The 22,929-nt window shown below is 48.6% G+C and overlaps 1 protein-coding gene across 1 annotated transcript in view; it reads right to left on the bottom strand.

Annotated features, from left to right (window-relative positions):
• LOC139378421 (exocyst complex component 4-like) overlaps window positions 1–22,929 on the bottom strand; it is a 247,383-nt gene that overhangs the window by 125,763 nt on the left and 98,691 nt on the right. Inside the window, exon 10 of the mRNA XM_071120583.1 lies at window positions 14,499–14,595. Within this exon, the coding sequence (XP_070976684.1) occupies window positions 14,499–14,595 (97 nt within the window). The remainder of the gene's footprint in view (window positions 1–14,498; window positions 14,596–22,929) is intronic.

Raw genomic sequence — 22,929 nt, 5'->3', positions numbered from 1 at the left:
CGGGCTGTATCACCGCCTGGTATGGCAACTGCACCGCCCTCAACCGTAAGGCTCTCCAGAGGGTAGTGAGGTCTGCACAACGCATCACCGGGGGCAAACTACCTGCCCTCCAGGACACCTACACCACCCGATGTCACAGGAAGGCCATAAAGATCATCAAGGACATCAACCACCCGAGCCACTGCCTGTTCACCCCGCTATCATCCAGAAGGCGAGGTCAGTACAGGTGCATCAAAGCTGGGACCGAGAGACTGAAAAACAGCTTCTATCTCAAGGCCATCAGACTGTTAAACAGCCACCACTAACACTGAGTGGCTGCTGCCAACACACTGACACTGACTCAACTCCAGCCACTTTAATAATGGGAATTGATGGGAAATGATGTAAATATATCACTAGCCACTTTAAACAATGCTACCTTATATAAATGTTACTTACCCTACATTATTCATCTCATATGCATACGTATATACTGTACTCTATATCATCGACGGTATCCTTATGTAATACATGTATCACTAGCCACTTTATACTATACTATGCCACTTTGTTTACATACTCATCTCATTTGTACATACTGTACCCGATACCATCTACTGTATCTTGCCTATGCTGCTCTGTACCATCACTCATTCATATATCCTTATGTACATATTCTTTATCCCCTTACACTGTGTACAAGACAGTAGTTTTGGAATTGTTAGTTAGATTACTTGTTATTACTGCATTGTCGGAACTAGAAGCACAAGCATTTCGCTACACTCGCATTAACATCTGCTAACCATGTGTATGTGACAAATAAAATTTGATTTGATTTGGCTAGGGACTGGTCTGATACTGATACAGCACAGAGCTGGGCTAGGGACTGGTCTGATACTGATACAGCATAGAGCTGGGCTAGGGACTGGTCTGATACTGATACAGCATAGAGCTGGGCTAGGGACTGACTGATACAGCACAGAGCTGGGCTAGGGACTGGACTGATACTGATACAGCACAGAGCTGGGCTAGGGACTGGTCTGATACTGATACAGCACAGAGCTGGGCTAGGGACTGGTCTGATACTGATACAGCACAGAGCTGGGCTAGGGACTGGTCTGATACTGATACAGCACAGAGCTGGGCTAGGGACTTGTCTGATACTGATACAGCACAGAGCTGGGCTAGGGACTGGTCTGATACTGATACAGCACAGAGCTGGGCTAGGGACTGGTCTGATACTGATACAGCATAGAGCTGGGCTAGGGACTGGTCTGATACTGATACAGCACAGAGCTGGGCTAGGGACTGATACTGATACTGATACAGCACAGAGCTGGGCTAGGGACTGGTCTGATACTGATACAGCACAGAGCTGGGCTAGGGACTGGTCTGATACTGATACAGCACAGAGCTGGGCTAGGGACTGGTCTGAAACTGATACAGCATAGAGCTGGGCTAGGGACTGGTCTGATACTGATACAGCACAGAGCTGGGCTAGGGACTGGTCTGATACTGATACAGCACAGAGCTGGGCTAGGGACTGGTCTGATACTGATACAGCACAGAGCTGGGCTAGGGACTGGTCTGATACTGATACAGCACAGAGATGGGCTAGGGACTGGTCTGATACTGATACAGCACAGAGCTGGGCTAGGGACTGGTCTGATACTGATACAGCATAGAGCTGGGCTAGGGACTGACTGATACAGCACAGAGCTGGGCTAGGGACTGATACTGATACAGCATAGAGCTGGGCTAGGGACTGGTCTGATACTGATACAGCACAGAGCTGGGCTAGGGACTGGTCTGATACTGATACAGCACAGAGCTGGGCTAGGGACTGGTCTGATACTGATACAGCACAGAGCTGGGCTAGGGACTGGTCTGATACTGATACAGCACAGAGCTGGGCTAGGGACTGGTCTGATACTGATACAGCACAGAGCTGGGCTAGGGACTGGTCTGATACTCATACAGCATAGAGATGGGCTAGGGACTGGTCTGATACTGATACAGCATAGAGCTGGGCTAGGGACTGACTGATACAGCACAGAGCTGGGCTAGGGACTGGTCTGATACTGATACAGCACAGAGCTGGGCTAGGGACTGGTCTGATACTGATACAGCACAGAGCTGGGCTAGGGACTGGTCTGATACTGATACAGCACAGAGCTGGGCTAGGGACTGGTCTGATACTGATACAGCACAGAGCTGGGCTAGGGACTGGACTGATACTGATACAGCACAGAGCTGGGCTAGGGACTGGTCTGATACTGATACAGCACAGAGCTGGGCTAGGGACTGGTCTGATACTGATACAGCACAGAGCTGGGCTAGGGACTGGTCTGATACTGATACAGCATAGAGCTGGGCTAGGGACTGGTCTGATACTGATACAGCACAGAGCTGGGCTAGGGACTGATACTGATACAGCACAGAGCTGGGCTAGGGACTGGTCTGATACTGATACAGCACAGAGCTGGGCTAGGGACTGGTCTGATACTGATACAGCACAGAGCTGGGCTAGGGACTGGTCTGATACTGATACAGCACAGAGCTGGGCTAGGGACTGACTGATACAGCACAGAGCTGGGCTAGGGACTGGTCTGATACTGATACAGCACAGAGCTGGGCTAGGGACTGGTCTGATACTGATACAGCACAGAGCTGGGCTAGGGACTGGTCTGATACTGATACAGCACAGAGCTGGGCTAGGGACTGACTGATACAGCATAGAGCTGGGCTAGGGACTGACTGATACAGCACAGAGCTGGGCTAGGGACTGGACTGATACTGATACAGCACAGAGCTGGGCTAGGGACTGGTCTGATACTGATACAGCACAGAGCTGGGCTAGGGACTGGTCTGATACTGATACAGCACAGAGATGGGCTAGGGACTGGTCTGATACTGATACAGCACAGAGCTGGGCTAGGGACTGGTCTGATACTGATACAGCACAGAGCTGGGCTAGGGACTGGTCTGATACTGATACAGCACAGAGCTGGGCTAGGGACTGGTCTGATACTGATACAGCACAGAGCTGGGCTAGGGACTGGTCTGATACTGATACAGCACAGAGCTGGGCTAGGGACTGGTCTGATACTGATACAGCACAGAGCTGGGCTAGGGACTGGTCTGATACTGATACAGCACAGAGCTGGGCTAGGGACTGGTCTGATACTGATACAGCATAGAGCTGGGCTAGGGACTGGTCTGATACTGATACAGCACAGAGCTGGGCTAGGGACTGGTCTGATACTGATACAGCACAGAGCTGGGCTAGGGACTGGTCTGATACTGATACAGCATAGAGCTGGGCTAGGGACTGGTCTGATACTGATACAGCATAGAGCTGGGCTAGGGACTGGTCTGATACTGATACAGCACAGAGCTGGGCTAGGGACTGGTCTGATACTGATACAGCACAGAGCTGGGCTAGGGACTGGTCTGATACTGATACAGCACAGAGATGGGCTAGGGACTGGTCTGATACTGATACAGCACAGAGCTGGGCTAGGGACTGGTCTGATACTGATACAGCACAGAGCTGGGCTAGGGACTGACTGATACTGATACAGCATAGAGCTGGGCTAGGGACTGGTCTGATACAGCACAGAGCTGGGCTAGGGACTGGTCTGATACTGATACAGCACAGAGCTGGGCTAGGGACTGACTGATACAGCACAGAGCTGGGCTAGGGACTGGACTGATACTGATACAGCACAGAGCTGGGCTAGGGACTGGTCTGATACTGATACAGCACAGAGCTGGGCTAGGGACTGGTCTGATACTGATACAGCATAGAGCTGGGCTAGGGACTGGTCTGATACTGATACAGCACAGAGATGGGCTAGGGACTGGTCTGATACTGATACAGCACAGAGCTGGGCTAGGGACTGACTGATACAGCACAGAGCTGGGCTAGGGACTGGTCTGATACTGATACAGCACAGAGCTGGGCTAGGGACTGGTCTGATACTGATACAGCACAGAGATGGGCTAGGGACTGGTCTGATACTGATACAGCATAGAGCTGGGCTAGGGACTGGTCTGAAACTGATACAGCATAGAGCTGGGCTAGGGACTGGTCTGATACTGATACAGCATAGAGATGGGCTAGGGACTGGTCTGATACTGATACAGCACAGAGCTGGGCTAGGGACTGACTGATACAGCACAGAGCTGGGCTAGGGACTGACTGATACAGCACAGAGCTGGGCTAGGGACTGATACTGATACAGCACAGAGCTGGGCTAGGGACTGACTGATACAGCACAGAGCTGGGCTAGGGACTGGTCTGATACTGATACAGCACAGAGCTGGGCTAGGGACTGGTCTGATACTGATACAGCACAGAGCTGGGCTAGGGACTGGTCTGATACTGATACAGCATAGAGCTGGGCTAGGGACTGGTCTGATACTGATACAGCACAGAGCTGGGCTAGGGACTGATACTGATACAGCACAGAGCTGGGCTAGGGACTGGTCTGATACTGATACAGCACAGAGCTGGGCTAGGGACTGGTCTGATACTGATACAGCACAGAGCTGGGCTAGGGACTGGTCTGATACTGATACAGCACAGAGCTGGGCTAGGGACTGACTGATACAGCACAGAGCTGGGCTAGGGACTGGTCTGATACTGATACAGCACAGAGCTGGGCTAGGGACTGGTCTGATACTGATACAGCACAGAGCTGGGCTAGGGACTGACTGATACAGCATAGAGCTGGGCTAGGGACTGACTGATACAGCACAGAGCTGGGCTAGGGACTGGACTGATACTGATACAGCACAGAGCTGGGCTAGGGACTGGTCTGATACTGATACAGCACAGAGCTGGGCTAGGGACTGGTCTGATACTGATACAGCACAGAGATGGGCTAGGGACTGGTCTGATACTGATACAGCACAGAGCTGGGCTAGGGACTGGTCTGATACTGATACAGCACAGAGCTGGGCTAGGGACTGGTCTGATACTGATACAGCACAGAGCTGGGCTAGGGACTGGTCTGATACTGATACAGCACAGAGCTGGGCTAGGGACTGGTCTGATACTGATACAGCACAGAGCTGGGCTAGGGACTGGTCTGATACTGATACAGCACAGAGCTGGGCTAGGGACTGGTCTGATACTGATACAGCACAGAGCTGGGCTAGGGACTGGTCTGATACTGATACAGCATAGAGCTGGGCTAGGGACTGGTCTGATACTGATACAGCACAGAGCTGGGCTAGGGACTGGTCTGATACTGATACAGCACAGAGCTGGGCTAGGGACTGGTCTGATACTGATACAGCATAGAGCTGGGCTAGGGACTGGTCTGATACTGATACAGCATAGAGCTGGGCTAGGGACTGGTCTGATACTGATACAGCACAGAGCTGGGCTAGGGACTGGTCTGATACTGATACAGCACAGAGCTGGGCTAGGGACTGGTCTGATACTGATACAGCACAGAGATGGGCTAGGGACTGGTCTGATACTGATACAGCACAGAGCTGGGCTAGGGACTGGTCTGATACTGATACAGCACAGAGCTGGGCTAGGGACTGACTGATACTGATACAGCATAGAGCTGGGCTAGGGACTGGTCTGATACAGCACAGAGCTGGGCTAGGGACTGGTCTGATACTGATACAGCACAGAGCTGGGCTAGGGACTGACTGATACAGCACAGAGCTGGGCTAGGGACTGGACTGATACTGATACAGCACAGAGCTGGGCTAGGGACTGGTCTGATACTGATACAGCACAGAGCTGGGCTAGGGACTGGTCTGATACTGATACAGCATAGAGCTGGGCTAGGGACTGGTCTGATACTGATACAGCACAGAGATGGGCTAGGGACTGGTCTGATACTGATACAGCACAGAGCTGGGCTAGGGACTGACTGATACAGCACAGAGCTGGGCTAGGGACTGGTCTGATACTGATACAGCACAGAGCTGGGCTAGGGACTGGTCTGATACTGATACAGCACAGAGATGGGCTAGGGACTGGTCTGATACTGATACAGCATAGAGCTGGGCTAGGGACTGGTCTGAAACTGATACAGCATAGAGCTGGGCTAGGGACTGGTCTGATACTGATACAGCATAGAGATGGGCTAGGGACTGGTCTGATACTGATACAGCACAGAGCTGGGCTAGGGACTGACTGATACAGCACAGAGCTGGGCTAGGGACTGACTGATACAGCACAGAGCTGGGCTAGGGACTGATACTGATACAGCACAGAGCTGGGCTAGGGACTGACTGATACAGCACAGAGCTGGGCTAGGGACTGGTCTGATACTGATACAGCACAGAGATGGGCTAGGGACTGGTCTGATACTGATACAGCATAGAGCTGGGCTAGGGACTGGTCTGATACTGATACAGCATAGAGCTGGGCTAGGGACTGGTCTGATACTGATACAGCACAGAGCTGGGCTAGGGACTGGTCTGATACTGATACAGCACAGAGCTGGGCTAGGGACTGGTCTGATACTGATACAGCACAGAGATGGGCTAGGGACTGGTCTGATACTGATACAGCACAGAGCTGGGCTAGGGACTGACTGATACAGCACAGAGCTGGGCTAGGGACTGGTCTGATACTGATACAGCATAGAGCTGGGCTAGGGACTGGTCTGATACTGATACAGCATAGAGCTGGGCTAGGGACTGGTCTGATACTGATACAGCACAGAGATGGGCTAGGGACTGGTCTGATACTGATACAGCACAGAGATGGGCTAGGGACTGGTCTGATACTGATACAGCATAGAGCTGGGCTAGGGACTGGTCTGATACTGATACAGCACAGAGATGGGCTAGGGACTGGTCTGATACTGATACAGCATAGAGCTGGGCTAGGGACTGGTCTGATACTGATACAGCATAGAGCTGGGCTAGGGACTGGTCTGATACTGATACAGCACAGAGCTGGGCTAGGGACTGGTCTGATACTGATACAGCACAGAGCTGGGCTAGGGACTGGTCTGATACTGATACAGCATAGAGCTGGGCTAGGGACTGGACTGATACTGATACAGCACAGAGCTGGGCTAGGGACTGGTCTGAAACTGATACAGCATAGAGCTGGGCTAGGGACTGGTCTGATACTGATACAGCATAGAGCTGGGCTAGGGACTGGTCTGATACTGATACAGCATAGAGCTGGGCTAGGGACTGACTGATACTGATACAGCACAGAGCTGGGCTAGGGACTGGTCTGATACTGATACAGCACAGAGCTGGGCTAGGGACTGGTCTGATACTGATACAGCACAGAGCTGGGCTAGGGACTGACTGATACTGATACAGCACAGAGCTGGGCTAGGGACTGACTGATACTGATACAGCACAGAGATGGGCTAGGGACTGGTCTGATACTGATACAGCACAGAGATGGGCTAGGGACTGGTCTGATACTGATACAGCACAGAGCTGGGCTAGGGACTGGTCTGATACTGATACAGCACAGAGCTGGGCTAGGGACTGGTCTGATACTGATACAGCACACAGCTGGGCTAGGGACTGGTCTGATACTGATACAGCACAGAGCTGGGCTAGGGACTGGTCTGATACTGATACAGCACAGAGCTGGGCTAGGGACTGACTGATACTGATACAGCACAGAGCTGGGCTAGGGACTGGTCTGATACTGATACAGCACAGAGCTGGGCTAGGGACTGGTCTGATACTGATACAGCACAGAGCTGGGCTAGGGACTGACTGATACTGATACAGCATAGAGCTGGGCTAGGGACTGGTCTGATACTGATACAGCACAGAGATGGGCTAGGGACTGGACTGATACTGATACAGCATAGAGCTGGGCTAGGGACTGACTGATACAGCATAGAGATGGGCTAGGGACTGGTCTGATACTGATACAGCACAGAGATGGGCTAGGGACTGGTCTGATACTGATACAGCATAGAGCTGGGCTAGGGACTGGTCTGATACTGATACAGCATGGAGCTGGGCTAGGGACTGGTCTGATACTGATACAGCACAGAGCTGGGCTAGGGACTGGTCTGATACTGATACAGCACAGAGCTGGGCTAGGGACTGGTCTGAAACTGATACAGCATAGAGCTGGGCTAGGTACTGGTCTGATACTGATACAGCACAGAGCTGGGCTAGGGACTGGTCTGATACTGATACAGCACAGAGCTGGGCTAGGGACTGGTCTGATACTGATACAGCACAGAGCTGGGCTAGGGACTGGTCTGAAACTGATACAGCATAGAGCTGGGCTAGGGACTGACTGATACAGCACAGAGCTGGGCTAGGGACTGGTCTGAAACTGATACAGCTAGGGGAAGTGGGTAGAAGATGAGAGAGGGGAAAGACTGACTGTTGGTGGGCCAAAAGAGAGAGACAGTTTGGATGCCTCAGTGATAACGATGCCTCAGTTATAATTCCTCTACACTGCTCTGTCATCTTCACATTTACACAGCAGCCCTACAACCAAACCTTATCCACTGAAGACGGGCAGCTGCTCAAACACAGGACACACACAGACAGACACACCAGTGCCAGGGCTCATCATCCACAGGCAGAGGATGGTGGAGAGGGAGAGATTAGGGAGCGGGCGCCGAGTCGTCCCTTTTCAAAATGCCAATGCCGGTCAGGGCACAGGGTTTAAATACCACTCAAATGTCAGCAGGAAACCCCCACAAGTCAAACTAAATTACCCCCTACCTGCACAACCCTTCACGCTGCACTCGGTGTGTGTGTGTCTGGAAGAATTGCCTGCATGTTGGCACAGAACAAACAGAACAACCACACACACACACTATGACTGCTGCTGCAGTCTAGCTCCTCTTTCAGCCTGATCGATGTTCTGCAGCTCACACACAGCCGTTTACTATGGCGCTCCAAACACCCTCCATTAAATGAAAACACACAGCCCTTTATAAAACTTCCCCATCGATCCTTCCGCTGAGAATTGATACTTAGAAAAACACTTTCTCTCCCCCCTGCACCAATACACAGTAGATAGGAACAGGAGTCATTATATTTAGCTAGTGTATACCAGTGATATACAAGTTGTTGGTATAGAAAAGCAGAGAGCTATACACTGTATTGATCCATATAGCCTTAAGGGCTAGACCACCCTATAACAGTATCAATATACATATCACAGTCACAGAGGCCTGGACATATACTATAGTACAATCAGTTCACACAACCAATTCTCCAGTCACTCTTTTACAACGCCCAGCCCTGCTATCAGCCACAAATTACACCTACGCTACAGTATTGATCAACACACACGGGTCCAACTTTTGTTTGTTTGTTTTTGTGTTTGTGTTTGTGTGTGTGTTTGTGTTTGTGTGTGTCTTTCCCACCTGGACCCAATTTGCAAAAAAAACAAATTATTTTTAAGTAGACACCTGTTCCGAATGGACCCCGAATGGAATCTGGTCAGATCTAGAGTCGGTCCAATCTGAGTGAGGGAAGCAGCAGAAAATAAAACGTTTTCAGCTACTTTATTAACCGGAGCTGATAAAGTGCAAGAGGGAGATAGGTGCCGCTCTAGAAGGTGGGGGAGGAGCCGTACTGTGAGTGAGTGACACGGGGAGGAGAGAACCAACCAAGCCGACTCGTGCTATAGTGGACAAATAGCTGCCATAGCTAGGTTATTTATCATCAAATATGATTACATAGTATCTGTCTCGACTACATCAAAACGGGAGAAGCAAGTTAAGCTAGATAACGTTAGCTAGCTAGGCTAACTGAAGCTGCAGTGAATGAACTTTCTAATCCTACTGTTACAAACAACAACAACTCCCTGCAGAATATAAAGTAGCAGCCTACCTGTTGGCTCTTGGTCGTGATAACCTATCATTCCCCTTTAACTTTTAATTCTGTAATTTTAATTCCAGCCTCATGACGCTTCGATGACTCATGATTGGCCAACAACAACAAGCTACAAAAGCGCCACACTCCACTCTTGTGAAAAGCAAGAGCAGCAGCATAAATGATCAAATGTCTCTCTCCCCTGCAGCAGTTTTCTTCGGATCTGTACGGGTCCTTCAGGACACAAGTCAGTTTAAATAACAATCATATCAGAGACATAACATTATTTACCATTCTGGAACCGGAGCCGCTCGAGTCCTGTATTGGGTCTCGGGTATACAGTCGGGGACAAAAGTTTTGATAATGACAAATATACATTTTCACAAAGTCTGCTGCCTCAGTGTCTTTAGATATTTTTGTCAGATGTTACTATGGAATACTGAAGTATAATTACAAGCATTTCATAAGTGTCAAAGGCTTTTATTGACAATTACATGAAGTTGATGCAAAGAGTCAATATTTGCAGTGTTGACCCTTCTTTTTCAAGACCTCTGCAATCCGCCCTGGCATGCTGTCAATTAACTTCTGGGCCACATCCTGACTGATGGCAGCCCATTCTTGCATAATCAATGCTCGGAGTTTGTCAGAATTTGTGGGTTTTTGTTTGTCCACACGCCTCTTGAGGATTGACCACAAGTTCTCAATGGGATTAAGATCTGGGGAGTTTCCTGACCATGCATCCAAAATATAATTGTTTTGTTCCCAGAGCCACTGAGTTTTGCCTTATGGCAAGGTGCTCCATCACGCTGGAAAAGGCATTGTTCATCACCAAACTGTTCCTGGAAAGTTGGGAGAATTTGCTCTCAGAGGTTGGTACCATTCTTTATTCATGGCTGTGTTCTTAGGCAAAATTGTGAGTGAGCTCACTCCCTTGGCTGAGAAGCAACCCCACACATGAATGGTCTCAGGATGCTTTACTGTTGGCATGACACAGGACTGATGGTAGCGCTCACCTTGTCTTCTCCGGACAAGCTTTTTTCCGGAGGCCCCGAACAACCGGAAAGGGGATCCATCAGAGAAAATGACTTTACCCCAGTCCTCAGCAATCCAATCCCTGTACCTTATGCAGAATATCAGTCTGTCCCTGATGTTTTTCCTGGAGAGAAGTGGCTTCTTTGCTGCCCTTCTTGACACCAGGCCATCATCCAAAAGTATTTGCCTCACTGTGCTTGCAGATGCACTCACACCTGCCTACTGCCACTCCTGAGCAAGCTCTGTACAGGTGGTGCCCCGATCCCGCAGCTGAATCAACTTTAGGAGACGGTCCTGGCGCTTGCTGGACTTTCTTGTGCGCCCTGAAGTCTTCTTCACAACAATTGAACCGCTCTCATTGAAGTTCTTGATGATCCGATAAATGGTTGATTTAGGTGGCAGCAATATCTGGCAGAAATATCCTTGCCTGTGAAGCCCTTTTTGTGCAAAGCAATGACGACGGCACGTGTTTATTGCAGGTAACCATGGTTGACAGATGAAGAACAATGATTCCAAGCACCACCCTCCTTTTGAAGCTTCCAGTCTGTTATTCGAACTCAATAAGCATGACAGAGTGATCTCCAGCCTTGTCCTCGTCAACACTCCTGTTAACACACCTGTGTTAACGAGAGAATCACTGACATGATGTCAGCTGGTCCTTTTGTGTCAGGGCTGAAATGCAGTGGAAATGTTTTTGGGGGATTCAGTTCATTTCCATGGCAAAGAGGGACTTTGCAATTAATTGCAATTCATCTGATCACTCTTTATAACATTCTGGAGTATATGCAAATTGCCATCATACAAACTGAGGCAGCAGACTTTGTGAAAATTCATATTTGTGTCATTCAAAACTTTTGGCCACGACTGCACAGTTGAAGTCGGGAAGTTTACATACACCTTAGCCAAATACATTTTAAGTCAGTGTTTCACAATTCCTGACATTTAAACCTAGTAAAAAGTCCTTGTCTTAGGTCAGTTAGGGATCACCACTTTAATTTAAGAATGTGAAATGTCAGAATAATAGTAGAGAGAATTATTAATTTCAGCTTTTATTTCTTTCATCACCTTCCCAGTGGGTCAGAAGTTTACATACACTCAATTAGTATTTGATAACATTAACCATTACGTGTGTCATGCACAAAGTAGAGGTCTTAACCGACTTGCCAAAACTACAGTTTGTAAACAAGAAATTTGTTGAGTGGTTGAAAAACAAGTTTTAATGACTCCAGTGTATGTAAACTTCCGACTTCAACTGTAGGTGGTTCCGTGAAGACCTGTATTCCACACACACTCACTCACTCACTCACTCACTCACTCACTCACTTCCCCCCTCACACTCCATTGATTTCCTATGCAGTATTACTCAATTACCTGTTATGGGAGTTGCTATTAAAAACAGCCATAAGCTGTATCAGTGGGTATTAAAGTGGCTTCTATCAGAGGTGCCAGGGCTGGGTCTCTACACAGACATTAGAAAGACATCTGCCAGTGAGTAGTGACACAGCTCTGTTGGCACTGCCAGCTCAGAGGGGAACTCGTGCACAGGGAGAGGGAGAGAGATAGAGAGAGGGGGGGAGAGAGAGAGGGAGAGAGGGAGATAGAGGGGGGGGGAGGAGAGAGAGAGAGAGAGAGAGGGAGAGAGAGAGGGGGAGAGAGAGAGAGAGAGAGAGAGAGAGAGAGAGAGAGATGGAGATGATTTAATGGGATTGATTTGAACCATTACTGACAACAAGGGAACGGCAGCAGCCACTCACTGTTAAGTATCTCTACCCAGACCATCCACAGACCCTACCCAGACCTTCCACAGACCCTACCCAGACCTTCCACAGACCTTCCACAACCCCTACCCAGACCTTCCACAGCCCCTACCCAGACCTTCCACAGCCCCTACCCAGACCTTCTACAGACCCTACCCAGACCTTCCACAGACCCTACCCAGACCTTCCACAGACCCTACCCAGACCTTCCACAGACCCTACCACAGACAATATCCAGACCTTCCACAGCCCCTACCCAGACCTTCCACAGACCCTACCCAGACCTTCCACAGCCCCTACCCAGACCTTCCACAGCCCCTACCCAGACCTTCCACAGACCCTACCCAGACCTTCCACAGCCCCTACCCAGACCTTCCACAGACCCTACCCAGACCTTCCACAGACCCTACCCAGACCCTACCACAGACCCTATCCAGCCCCTACCCAGACCTTCCACAGCCCCTACACAGACCCTATCCAGCCTCTACCCAGACCTTCCACAGACCCTACCACAGACCCTATCCAGCCCCTACCCGGGCCATCTGTCTCAATGAGATAGGGTGTAGTTGACTTCTGTACGAGGAAAGGACATTTGCGTTCAACAATGGGGCACACACACACACAGTTGGCCTACAGTACAGTACAGCACCAACTGGCTCCAAGTCTAAGTAAGGGGAAATATTACAGTTTAATGGGAGCCCTGGTGATTCATCACTGCAAGGAAGGTCAATCTAATTAGGCTGTTTGAAAATTGGATTTCCACCAGTCTTTGGGGACACCGTGTTATATACAGTACACTGTCACTGTAGGCAATACTAATCACTACGGTGGATTACATTCTGGAATATTGCTAAGCATAAATAAGGACCATATTAAAAACCGTAAACATCAGACAGGAAGCACACTCAAAATGTAGGCCATCATCTGCCTTATTGTGGGGGTTTGGGGGAGGATGGACTGTCCAGCTATGAAAGCGGTAGAGTATAATCAATGGGAGGATTACTAATTACTAAGGATTACTAAGGATTACTAAGGACGTAATGGATATAATCTAATTGTAGACATTCTACTGGTTTAGAGTCATGCTCCAGTCTGAGATATAATCTAATTGTAGACATTCTACTGGTTTAGAGTCATGCTCCAGTCTGAGATATAATCTAATTGTAGACATTCTACTGGTTTAGAGTCATGCTCCAGTCTGAGATATAATCTAATTGTAGACATTCTACTGGTTTAGAGTCATGCTCCAGTCTGAGATATAATCTAATTGTAGACATTCTACTGGTTTAGAGTCATGCTCCAGTCTGAGATATAATCTAATTGTAGACATTCTACTGGTTTAGAGTCATGCTCCAGTCTGAGATATAATCTAATTGTAGACATTCTACTGGTTTAGAGTCATGCTCCAGTCTGAGATATAATCTAATTGTAGACATTCTATTGGTTTAGAGTCATGCTCCAGTCTGAGATATAATCTAATTGTAGACATTCTACTGGTTTAGAGTCATGCTCCAGTCTGAGATATAATCTAATTGTAGACATTCTACTGGTTTAGAGTCATGCTCCAGTCTGAGTGCTGCCCATTGTTTGGATCATGGACGTCCTCTCACATTGACTATACATAGTGGACCAGACCAATGATCTCATAAGACATTGAAAGGGAAAATGTGGATTGGACTAAACTAAAGGCTTTTAGGGAAAATTACGTCAAAATGAATCAATGTGAATGAACAGCGTAGGGAAGTAGTTGTTGTCTGAGGGATGATCTGTCTTGTTCTCTGTGACTGGTATGATGGAAGGCCATTGTCTTCCCTCTAGTGCATATTGACCATGGCCACATATTATTGAATCTGTGTCTGTGTGTGTGTGCGTGTGTGCGTGTGTGCGTGTGTGCGCGTGTGTGTGTGTGTGGTTAGTAAGTCCTACCTGAGGAGAGGCTGGAAGATCACTGTGATGTTCCTGGCTCCAGGTTTACAGACAAACTTCATCTCTCCTCCTTCGATCAGGTTATCATCTGCACCACCTGGAATGAGAGGAGGGAAAGAGAAAGACTGAGACAAAGAAACAGACAGAGGGAGTAACACAGTCCTTTAATGTGGTGAGTAAACAGTCCTCCATCAAGGACAACACAGACGCGATCAATCGTCAGATTCACCCAAAGCATCCCCATTGAGAGGATATTAGACCCAGTAAATGGCCGCCACATGTTGCTAAAATACAATGTTTCTACAGGTCCCGATTGGGTTTATCAGGCAAAGAATAAAGCCATCATCTTCCATTATTAAGACATCATCCTATCAGCAGTCAGCAAAGCCGGACTCAGACACTCACTGGACCCTTCCACCGACTCCCACATCCATGCCCCTGCACTAGTGCATGGGTGAACCCCTCGGCTAACAGGGTTAATCAGAAAATCATTGGTGTGTAACTCAATCAGACCTGGGGGTGGGCGAGAGAGGGTGGGCGAGAGAGGGTGGGCGAGAGAGGGTAGGCGGGGGGGGGGGGGTAGGGGAGAGGATGGGCGAGAAGGGGGGGGGGGTGAAAGGGGCCGATCAAGCATCAAGTGCACCACTGTTCCTCATTACGTCCAGTCAACCTGAAGTAATCAATATAATTGACATAAAGGAATTGCGGACTGTTGTCGATAAAAACCGAAGCCGGCGAACGATGTCCCATGCAGGTGGATCAATGAATATAAATAACGGAGAGGTGCGAATCGACAGTGGCGTTGCTCCCCCCTCCCCCACAGTGCACAGAGACACTATTATTCATTAAAATTTCACACATCACTTTTTAACCACTGGAGAGGGTTGTCAGTTGTCTTTCGGCTTTGGATTGACAGTATTTTATCAGTGGCTTGGAGTCTAGAGGACACTGGTTAATAGTGAATTCTATTGACTAGCATTCTGAACAGTTTCTCCCATTGCTTCTAACTGGGATGTGCTTTAACATAAACACTGTACTTGGTGTGGTGCAGCACATGCCAGAGATACATTGGGCTGATATAATCACGGATATGGGGTCTGGGAGTTTGTTGAAGTGTGTGCGTTTTGCGTGCGTGCTTGTGTGGTGTGCGTGGTATTTCAATCTAAACTAGACCTCTGAGTCTATATTACAACAGACAAACAACGCCTACTGATGGTGTTGAAGCCAGTCAGCTTTACCTGCATAACCCTGCATTGATGGTGTTGAAGCCAGTCAGTCTCCAGTCAGCTTTAACTGCATTGATGGTGTGAAAGCCAGTCTCCAGTCAGTTTATCTGTATTGATGGTGTGAAAGCCAGTCCCCAGTCAGTGTTACCTGCATTGGTGGTGTGAAAGCCAGTCCCCAGTCAGTGTTACCTGCATTGATGGTGTGAAAGCCAGTCTCTAGTCAGTTTACCTGCATTGATGGTGTTGAAGCCAGTCAGTCTCTAGTCAGTTTACCTGCATTGATGGTGTTGAAGCCAGTCAGTCTCTAGTCAGTTTACCTGCATTGATGGTGTTGAAGCCAGTCAGTCTCTAGTCAGTTTACCTGCATTGATGGTGTTGAAGCCAGTCAGTCTCTAGTCAGTTTACCTGCATTGATGGTGTGAAAGCCAGTCTCTAGTCAGTTTACCTGCATTGATGGTGTGAAAGCCAGTCTCCAGTCAGCTTTACCTGTATAACCCTGCATTCAAATGTACATCATAACATTGTTCCCTCAGCCTCCTGATACTCTCTGATAGTTGTAATGAAACCCGCTCCATTGTAAAGCATGGAGACAACTCCTCTCTCGTTCCCCATCCATCCATCCCCTACACTCATTACAAAGAAGAGATGCTTTCATTCCATTCAAAAGCTTTTAGACTACATTTTCTCTGCTGTTTCCATGAAAAGTCATTTGTGTGGGAACGGCTTCTTGTTGCTAAGTGGAAAGAGTGCCCAGGTTCTAATTCTCCCTCCCTCCCTTTCTGACGATTCAATTAAGACTCAAATATGCCCCCAAGAAAAAGCTGCTGCCACACACTCACACCAGGCACAGCAAAAGAGAGAGAGAGAGAAAGAGAGAGAGAAAGAGAGAGAAAGAGAGAGAAAGAGAGAGAAAGAGAGAGAGAGAGAGAGGGAGAGAGAGAGAGACACAGACAGACAGTCAACTTCTGTTCCGTAATCATGAACTTTCAAACAAACAGACATGTAACGCAAACTTACGCACACATGATAACTCCTCCAAGTATCACAGTCATAGAGGATCCAGTATTGGTTGCCAACACTGAATTCGCTCCCACGTATGGTTTCTATCAGAATGCCCAGCTAAATATGCAACAACGTGTGTACTTCCTGATTATGGTGACAAATGTCATTTCCTGCTCTAAACATCTGCATCAGTGTCAGACAAAAGAGGCATGGAGCGACCCCAATGGTCCTTAGAGTCCCAGGTGTGGCTGCCAAATGGGCATGGAGCGACCCCAATGGTCCTTAGAGTCCCAGGTGTGGCTGCCAAATGGGCATGGAGCGACCCCAATGGTCCTTAGAGTCCCAGGTGTGGCTGCCAAATGGGCATGGAGCGACCCCAATGGTCCTTAGAGTCCCAGGTGTGGCTGCCAAATGGGCATGGAGCGACCCCAATGGTCCTTAGAGTCCCAGGTGTGGCTGCCAAATGGGCATGGAGCGACCCCAGTGGTCCTTAGTCCCAGGTGTGGCTGCCAAATGGGCATGGACCACATTCATATTTTATTAAGCGTGTTAATATTCATGATGTTTCTTTTCAGAGTCATCTGGACAGTGATGGCTCTGATAGCAGGTCAGAGGTCAGACTCCTGGCAACTCTTATAAACAACAGAACATCCAGGCTGAGGGTGTGAGTGCGTGTGTCAGTGTGAGTGCGTGTGTCAGAATGAGTGCGTGCGTGTGTCAGTGTGAGTGAGTGAGTGAGTGAGTGAGTGAGTGAGTGAGTGAGTGAGTGAGTGCGTGTGTCAGTGTGAGTGAGTGCGTGTGTGGGTCTATCCCCAGTGGTAGAGGCTGATCCAGGATTAGCCAGAAGGGCGTGTCCATACCCTGCGGGAGAGCAGATGCGGAAGGGAATGAAGTAACAATATCACTACATCATACAGGCCAGTCCCTCCAGTACCCCTCCCACCACTACAACACTATCACTACATTACAGGCCAGTCCCTCCACCCCTCACACCACTACAACACTATCACTACATTATACAGGCCAGTCCCTCCAGTACCCCTCACACCACTATAACACTATCACTACATTATACAGGCCAGTCCCTCCAGTACCCCTCCCACCACTACAACACTATCACTACATTATACAGGCCAGTCCCTCCAGTACCCCTCACACCACTACAACACTATCACTACATTATACAGGCCAGTCCCTCCAGTACCCCTCACACCACTACATTATACAGGCCAGTCCCTCCAATACCCCTCCCACCACTATAACCACATTATACAGGCCAGTCCCTCCAGTACCCCTCACACCACTACAACACTATCACTACATCATACAGGCCAGTCCCTCCAGTACCCCTCACACCACTACAACACTATCACTACATTATACAGGCCAGTCCCTCCAGTACCCCTCACACCACTATAACACTATCACTACATTATACAGGCCAGTCCCTCCAGTACCCCTCCCACCACTACAACACTATCACTACATTATACAGGCCAGTCCCTCCAGTACCCCTCCCACCACTATAACACTATCACTACATTATACAGGCCAGTCCCTCCAGTACCCCTCACACCACTATAACACTATCACTACATTATACAGGCCAGTCCCTCCAGTACACCTCCCACCACTACAACGCTATCACTACATTATACAGGCCAGTCCCTCCAGTACCCCTCCCACCACTATACCACTATCACTACATTATACAGGCCAGTCCCTCCAGTACCCCTCCCACCACTACAACACTATCATTACATTATACAGGCCAGTCCCTCCAGTACCCCTCCCACCACTACAACACTATCACTACATTATACAGGCCAGTCCCTCCAGTACCTCTCCCACCACTACAACACTATCACTACATTATACAGGCCAGTCCCTCCAGTACCCCTCCCACCACTACAACACTATCACTACATTCTACAGGCCAGTCCCTCCAGTACCCCTCACACCACTATAACACTATCACTACATTATACAGGCCAGTCCCTCCAGTACCCCTCCCACCACTACAACACTATCACTACATTATACAGGCCAGTCCCTCCAGTACCCCTCCCACCACTACAACACTATCACTACATTATACAGGCCAGTCCCTCCAGCACCCCTCACACCACTATAACACTATCACTACATTATACAGGCCAGTCCCTCCAGTACCCCTCCCACCACTATAACACTATCACTACATTATACAGGCCAGTCCCTCCAGTACCCCTCACACCACTACATTATACAGGCCAGTCCCTCCAGTACCCCTCACATCACTACATTATACAGGCCAGTCCCTCCAGTACCCCTCACACCACTATAACACTATCACTACATTATACAGGCCAGTCCCTCCAGTACCCCTCCCACCACTACAACACTATCACTACATTATACAGGCCAGTCCCTCCAGTACCCCTCCCACCACTACAACACTATCACTACATTATACAGGCCAGTCCCTCCAGCACCCCTCACACCACTACAACACTATCACTACATTATACAGGCCAATCCCTCCAGTACCCCTCACACCACTACAACACTATCACTACATTATACAGGCCAGTCCCTCCAGTACCCCTCCCACCACTACAACACTATCACTACATTATACAGGCCAGTCCCTCCAGTTCCCCTCCCACCACTATAACACTATCACTACATTATACAGGCCAGTCCCTCCAGTACCCCTCCCACCACTATAACCACATTATACAGGCCAGTCCCTCCAGTACCCCTCACACCACTATAACACTATCACTACATTATACAGGCCAGTCCCTCCAGTACCCCTCACACCACTATAACACTATCACTACATTATACAGGCCAGTCCCTCCAGTACCCCTCCCACCACTATAACCTTATTATACAGGCAAATCCCTCCAATACCCCTCACACCACTCTAACACTATCATTACATTATACAGGCCAGTCCCTCCAGTACCCCTCCCACCACTATAACCTTATTATACAGGCAAATCCCTCCAATACCCCTCCCACCACTATAACACTATCACTACATTATACAGGCAAATCCCTCCAATACCCCTCCCACCACTATAACCTTATTATACAGGCCAGTCCCTCCAATACCCCTCACACCACTATAACCTTATTATACAGGCAAATCCCTCCAATACCCCTCCCACCACTACACCTTACACATCTACAGTCACGACACCCAACACCTCCAGACAGACACCTGGAGAGAACACACACACACACACACACCATATCAACGCCATGGTGAACTTGCTTCTAACATACACACCTCCACAGATATACACCGCCTCGACAGCCTCCACCCCCCTCCCACGGCGCCCTCCACACACTCCGCAGCCCACATGCAATCAAGCCAGTCAGTGACTTAGTGAAATTGCATTAGCCACACTTTCCTGGGTTTGATTAGAAATGGTTTGATCCTGTGATGTATTCCGTCAGTGCCCGGATCTAGAGGGGAAAGGCAGGACGTGCAATGCCTTCTCTAACACACTCCACGTCTCTGAAGGCCAGAGTGTGTGTGTGTTTTATAATACACAGGGACCAGAAGTGTGAAGGAAAAACAGTCCTAATCCCTCAGAGAGCGTGTGTGTGTCTATACAAATTTGTATGTACTGATACTGCAGCATAACGGCCAAACACTCAACATCATGAATTTACCAAGTGTGTGTACGAATGTGTGTGAACGTGTATGTGTTAGAATCTACCAAATACACAGACGGATGTCCAAACATTCATAATGCCTCGTTTAAACGGTGTGTGTACGCCTTGGTGTGTCTGTGCATGATTGAAAGTGTTCATCTGTTTTAGTTGTCCTAGACAGAACACACAGAAGGCCCTCCAAACAGTGTGAGGCCACTGTTAACCCCTCAGGGAACAGGGTTAGTGGGAGCTTCCTTCTTTCTTACGGACGGAAGCGTGCGAGCCTCTGTGCGACTGTTTAGTGTGCATCTGTTCATCTGCCAGTGCCTATATGTGCTTGCAATGCCCGTGTGTCTATTGTACGAGTGCAACAGTCGGGGCAAAACCCAATCCAGGAACCAACCCAACCCAACCCAGTCAGTTGACTGGTGCATAAGGTCTCCCTCCCCCATCTAGCTCTTATAAGATCAGGCCAGTTCAATATTGCATGGACCTCCCGGTCGGCACCAGACTCCCCATTCCACCAAGTCCTCATGTTTGATTGGCTCCTAATGAGACGCTTCTATTATTAAAATTAATTTGAAGGGACAATATCTGTAAATTGAGTTGAATTAATTATTGAGTGTTGTAGCGCGCCTAGTGGCTCGGTTGACCCCCAGTTTTTATAATGAATACACAGCAAATACACAGCTGTCAAGTGCAGACTAAGATAATAAGTTGAGGTACCAGATGGTTATTAATTAATGGGCTTATATTCACTTGGAGAGATGAGGGACTATTACAAACAAAGGGTATTTGGAGAGGCAAACTTTCAACAGCTGGCAGAAGTGAATATCGTCAACCTGCAGTTCTATCCTCCTGCCAGAGGGTGGCACTGTTCTGTTTTTCAGCGTCAGTACAACACTGACGTGTGACCTAAAAGGCGGCCATGGCGTATGATTCAAATAATCAACTAACAGAGTCAGAGACAGCAGTGTGTTACCAGCAGACAGACAGCAGTGTGTTACCAGCAGACAGACAGCAGTGTGTTACCAGCAGACAGACAGCAGACGGACATCTCACAGATGGTGTGCAAAGCTGTCATCAAGGCAAAGGGTGGCTGTTTGAAGGAACTCAAATATAAAATATATTTATCTGTTTAACACTTTTTTGGTTACTACATGATTCCATATGTGTTATTTCATAGTTTTGACGTCTTCACTTTTATCCTACAATGTAGAAAATAGTAAAAATAAAGAAAAACCCTTGAATGAGTAGGTGTTCTAAAACTTTTGACAGGTAGTGTGCATATGAGGCAATCAAGTCAGAAGGGGAATATTCAGATTTTTATGTTTCTAATGTTAAAAGAGAAGACTGTTTGTTCTTCAGATCCACTGCTGAAGAGAGCCCACTGCTGTGGAACACTTCCAACTCTTACCTTGAGAATATCACTGCCTGGATTTAGGGATCGACTGGAACGGAGTTTGAGTCAGAGGAGTTTATTTCTCCAGATCAATAATCTCAGTCAGACTCCGGCCGGTACAGTTGTGAGTGTTGGAAAGATGGCAAGGTTTCATACCAGGAAAGCACTGACTTCTTAGTCTGCAGTGCTCAAAATGGAGAGAAGATTATGCAGGCTAATCCAGGAGAGACAGTAGACATGCACTGTGACGGTACAAGGAGTGGCACCAACATGACAGTCAGATGGTTGCAGTACAGGATGGCTAGTGCAGTCACATCAACTTCAATAGAGAGAACTTCAGCTTTTACAAATGTGGGGTACTGCAGGGACAGCGTTGTTTCTATCCAGAGCCATAAGTATCAAATCTAATTTTATTGGTCACATACCGTACCAGTTGCCGTGCCAGGCTGTGATACAGCCCGACAGGCTCTCGATTGTGCATCTGTAAATGTTTGTTAGGGTTTTGGGTGACAAGCCAGATTTCTTCAGCCTCCTGAGGTTGAAGAGGCGCTGCTGTGCCTTCTTTACCACACTGTCTGTGTGGGTGGACCATTTCAGTTTGTCTGTGATGTATACGCCGATTAACTTAAAATGTTCCACCTTATCCACTGCTGACCCTTCGATGGGGATAAGGGGGTGCTCCCTCTGCTGTTTTCTGAAGTCCACGATCATCTCCTTCGTTTTGTTGACGTCGAGTGAGAGGTTGTTTTCCTGACACCACAGTCCGAGGGCCCTCACCTCCTCCCTGTAGGCGGTTTCATCGTTGTTGGTAATCAAGCCCACTACTGTTGTGTCGTCTGCAAACTTGATGATCGAGTTGGAGGTGTGCATGGCCCCGCAGTCGTGAGTGAACAGGGAGTACAGGAGAGGGCTGAGCACACAACCTTGTAGGGCCCCAGTGTTGAGGATCAGTGAAGTGGAGATGTTGTTTCTTACCTTCACCACCAGGGGGCGGCCAATCAGAAAGTCCAGGACCCAGTAGCACAGGGAAGGGTTGAGAACCAGGGCCTCCAGCTTGATGATGAGCTTGGAGGGTACTATGGTGTTGAATGCAGAGCTGTAGACAATGAACAGCATTCTTACATAGGTAGGGCAGTGTGCAGTGTGATGG

Source organism: Oncorhynchus clarkii, chromosome 21 (assembly GCF_045791955.1).
Source record: "Oncorhynchus clarkii lewisi isolate Uvic-CL-2024 chromosome 21, UVic_Ocla_1.0, whole genome shotgun sequence".
Taxonomy (NCBI): Eukaryota; Metazoa; Chordata; class Actinopteri; order Salmoniformes; family Salmonidae; genus Oncorhynchus; species Oncorhynchus clarkii.
Note: the sequence above shows the minus strand (reverse complement) of the source record. Positions and strands in the feature narration are given on the sequence as shown.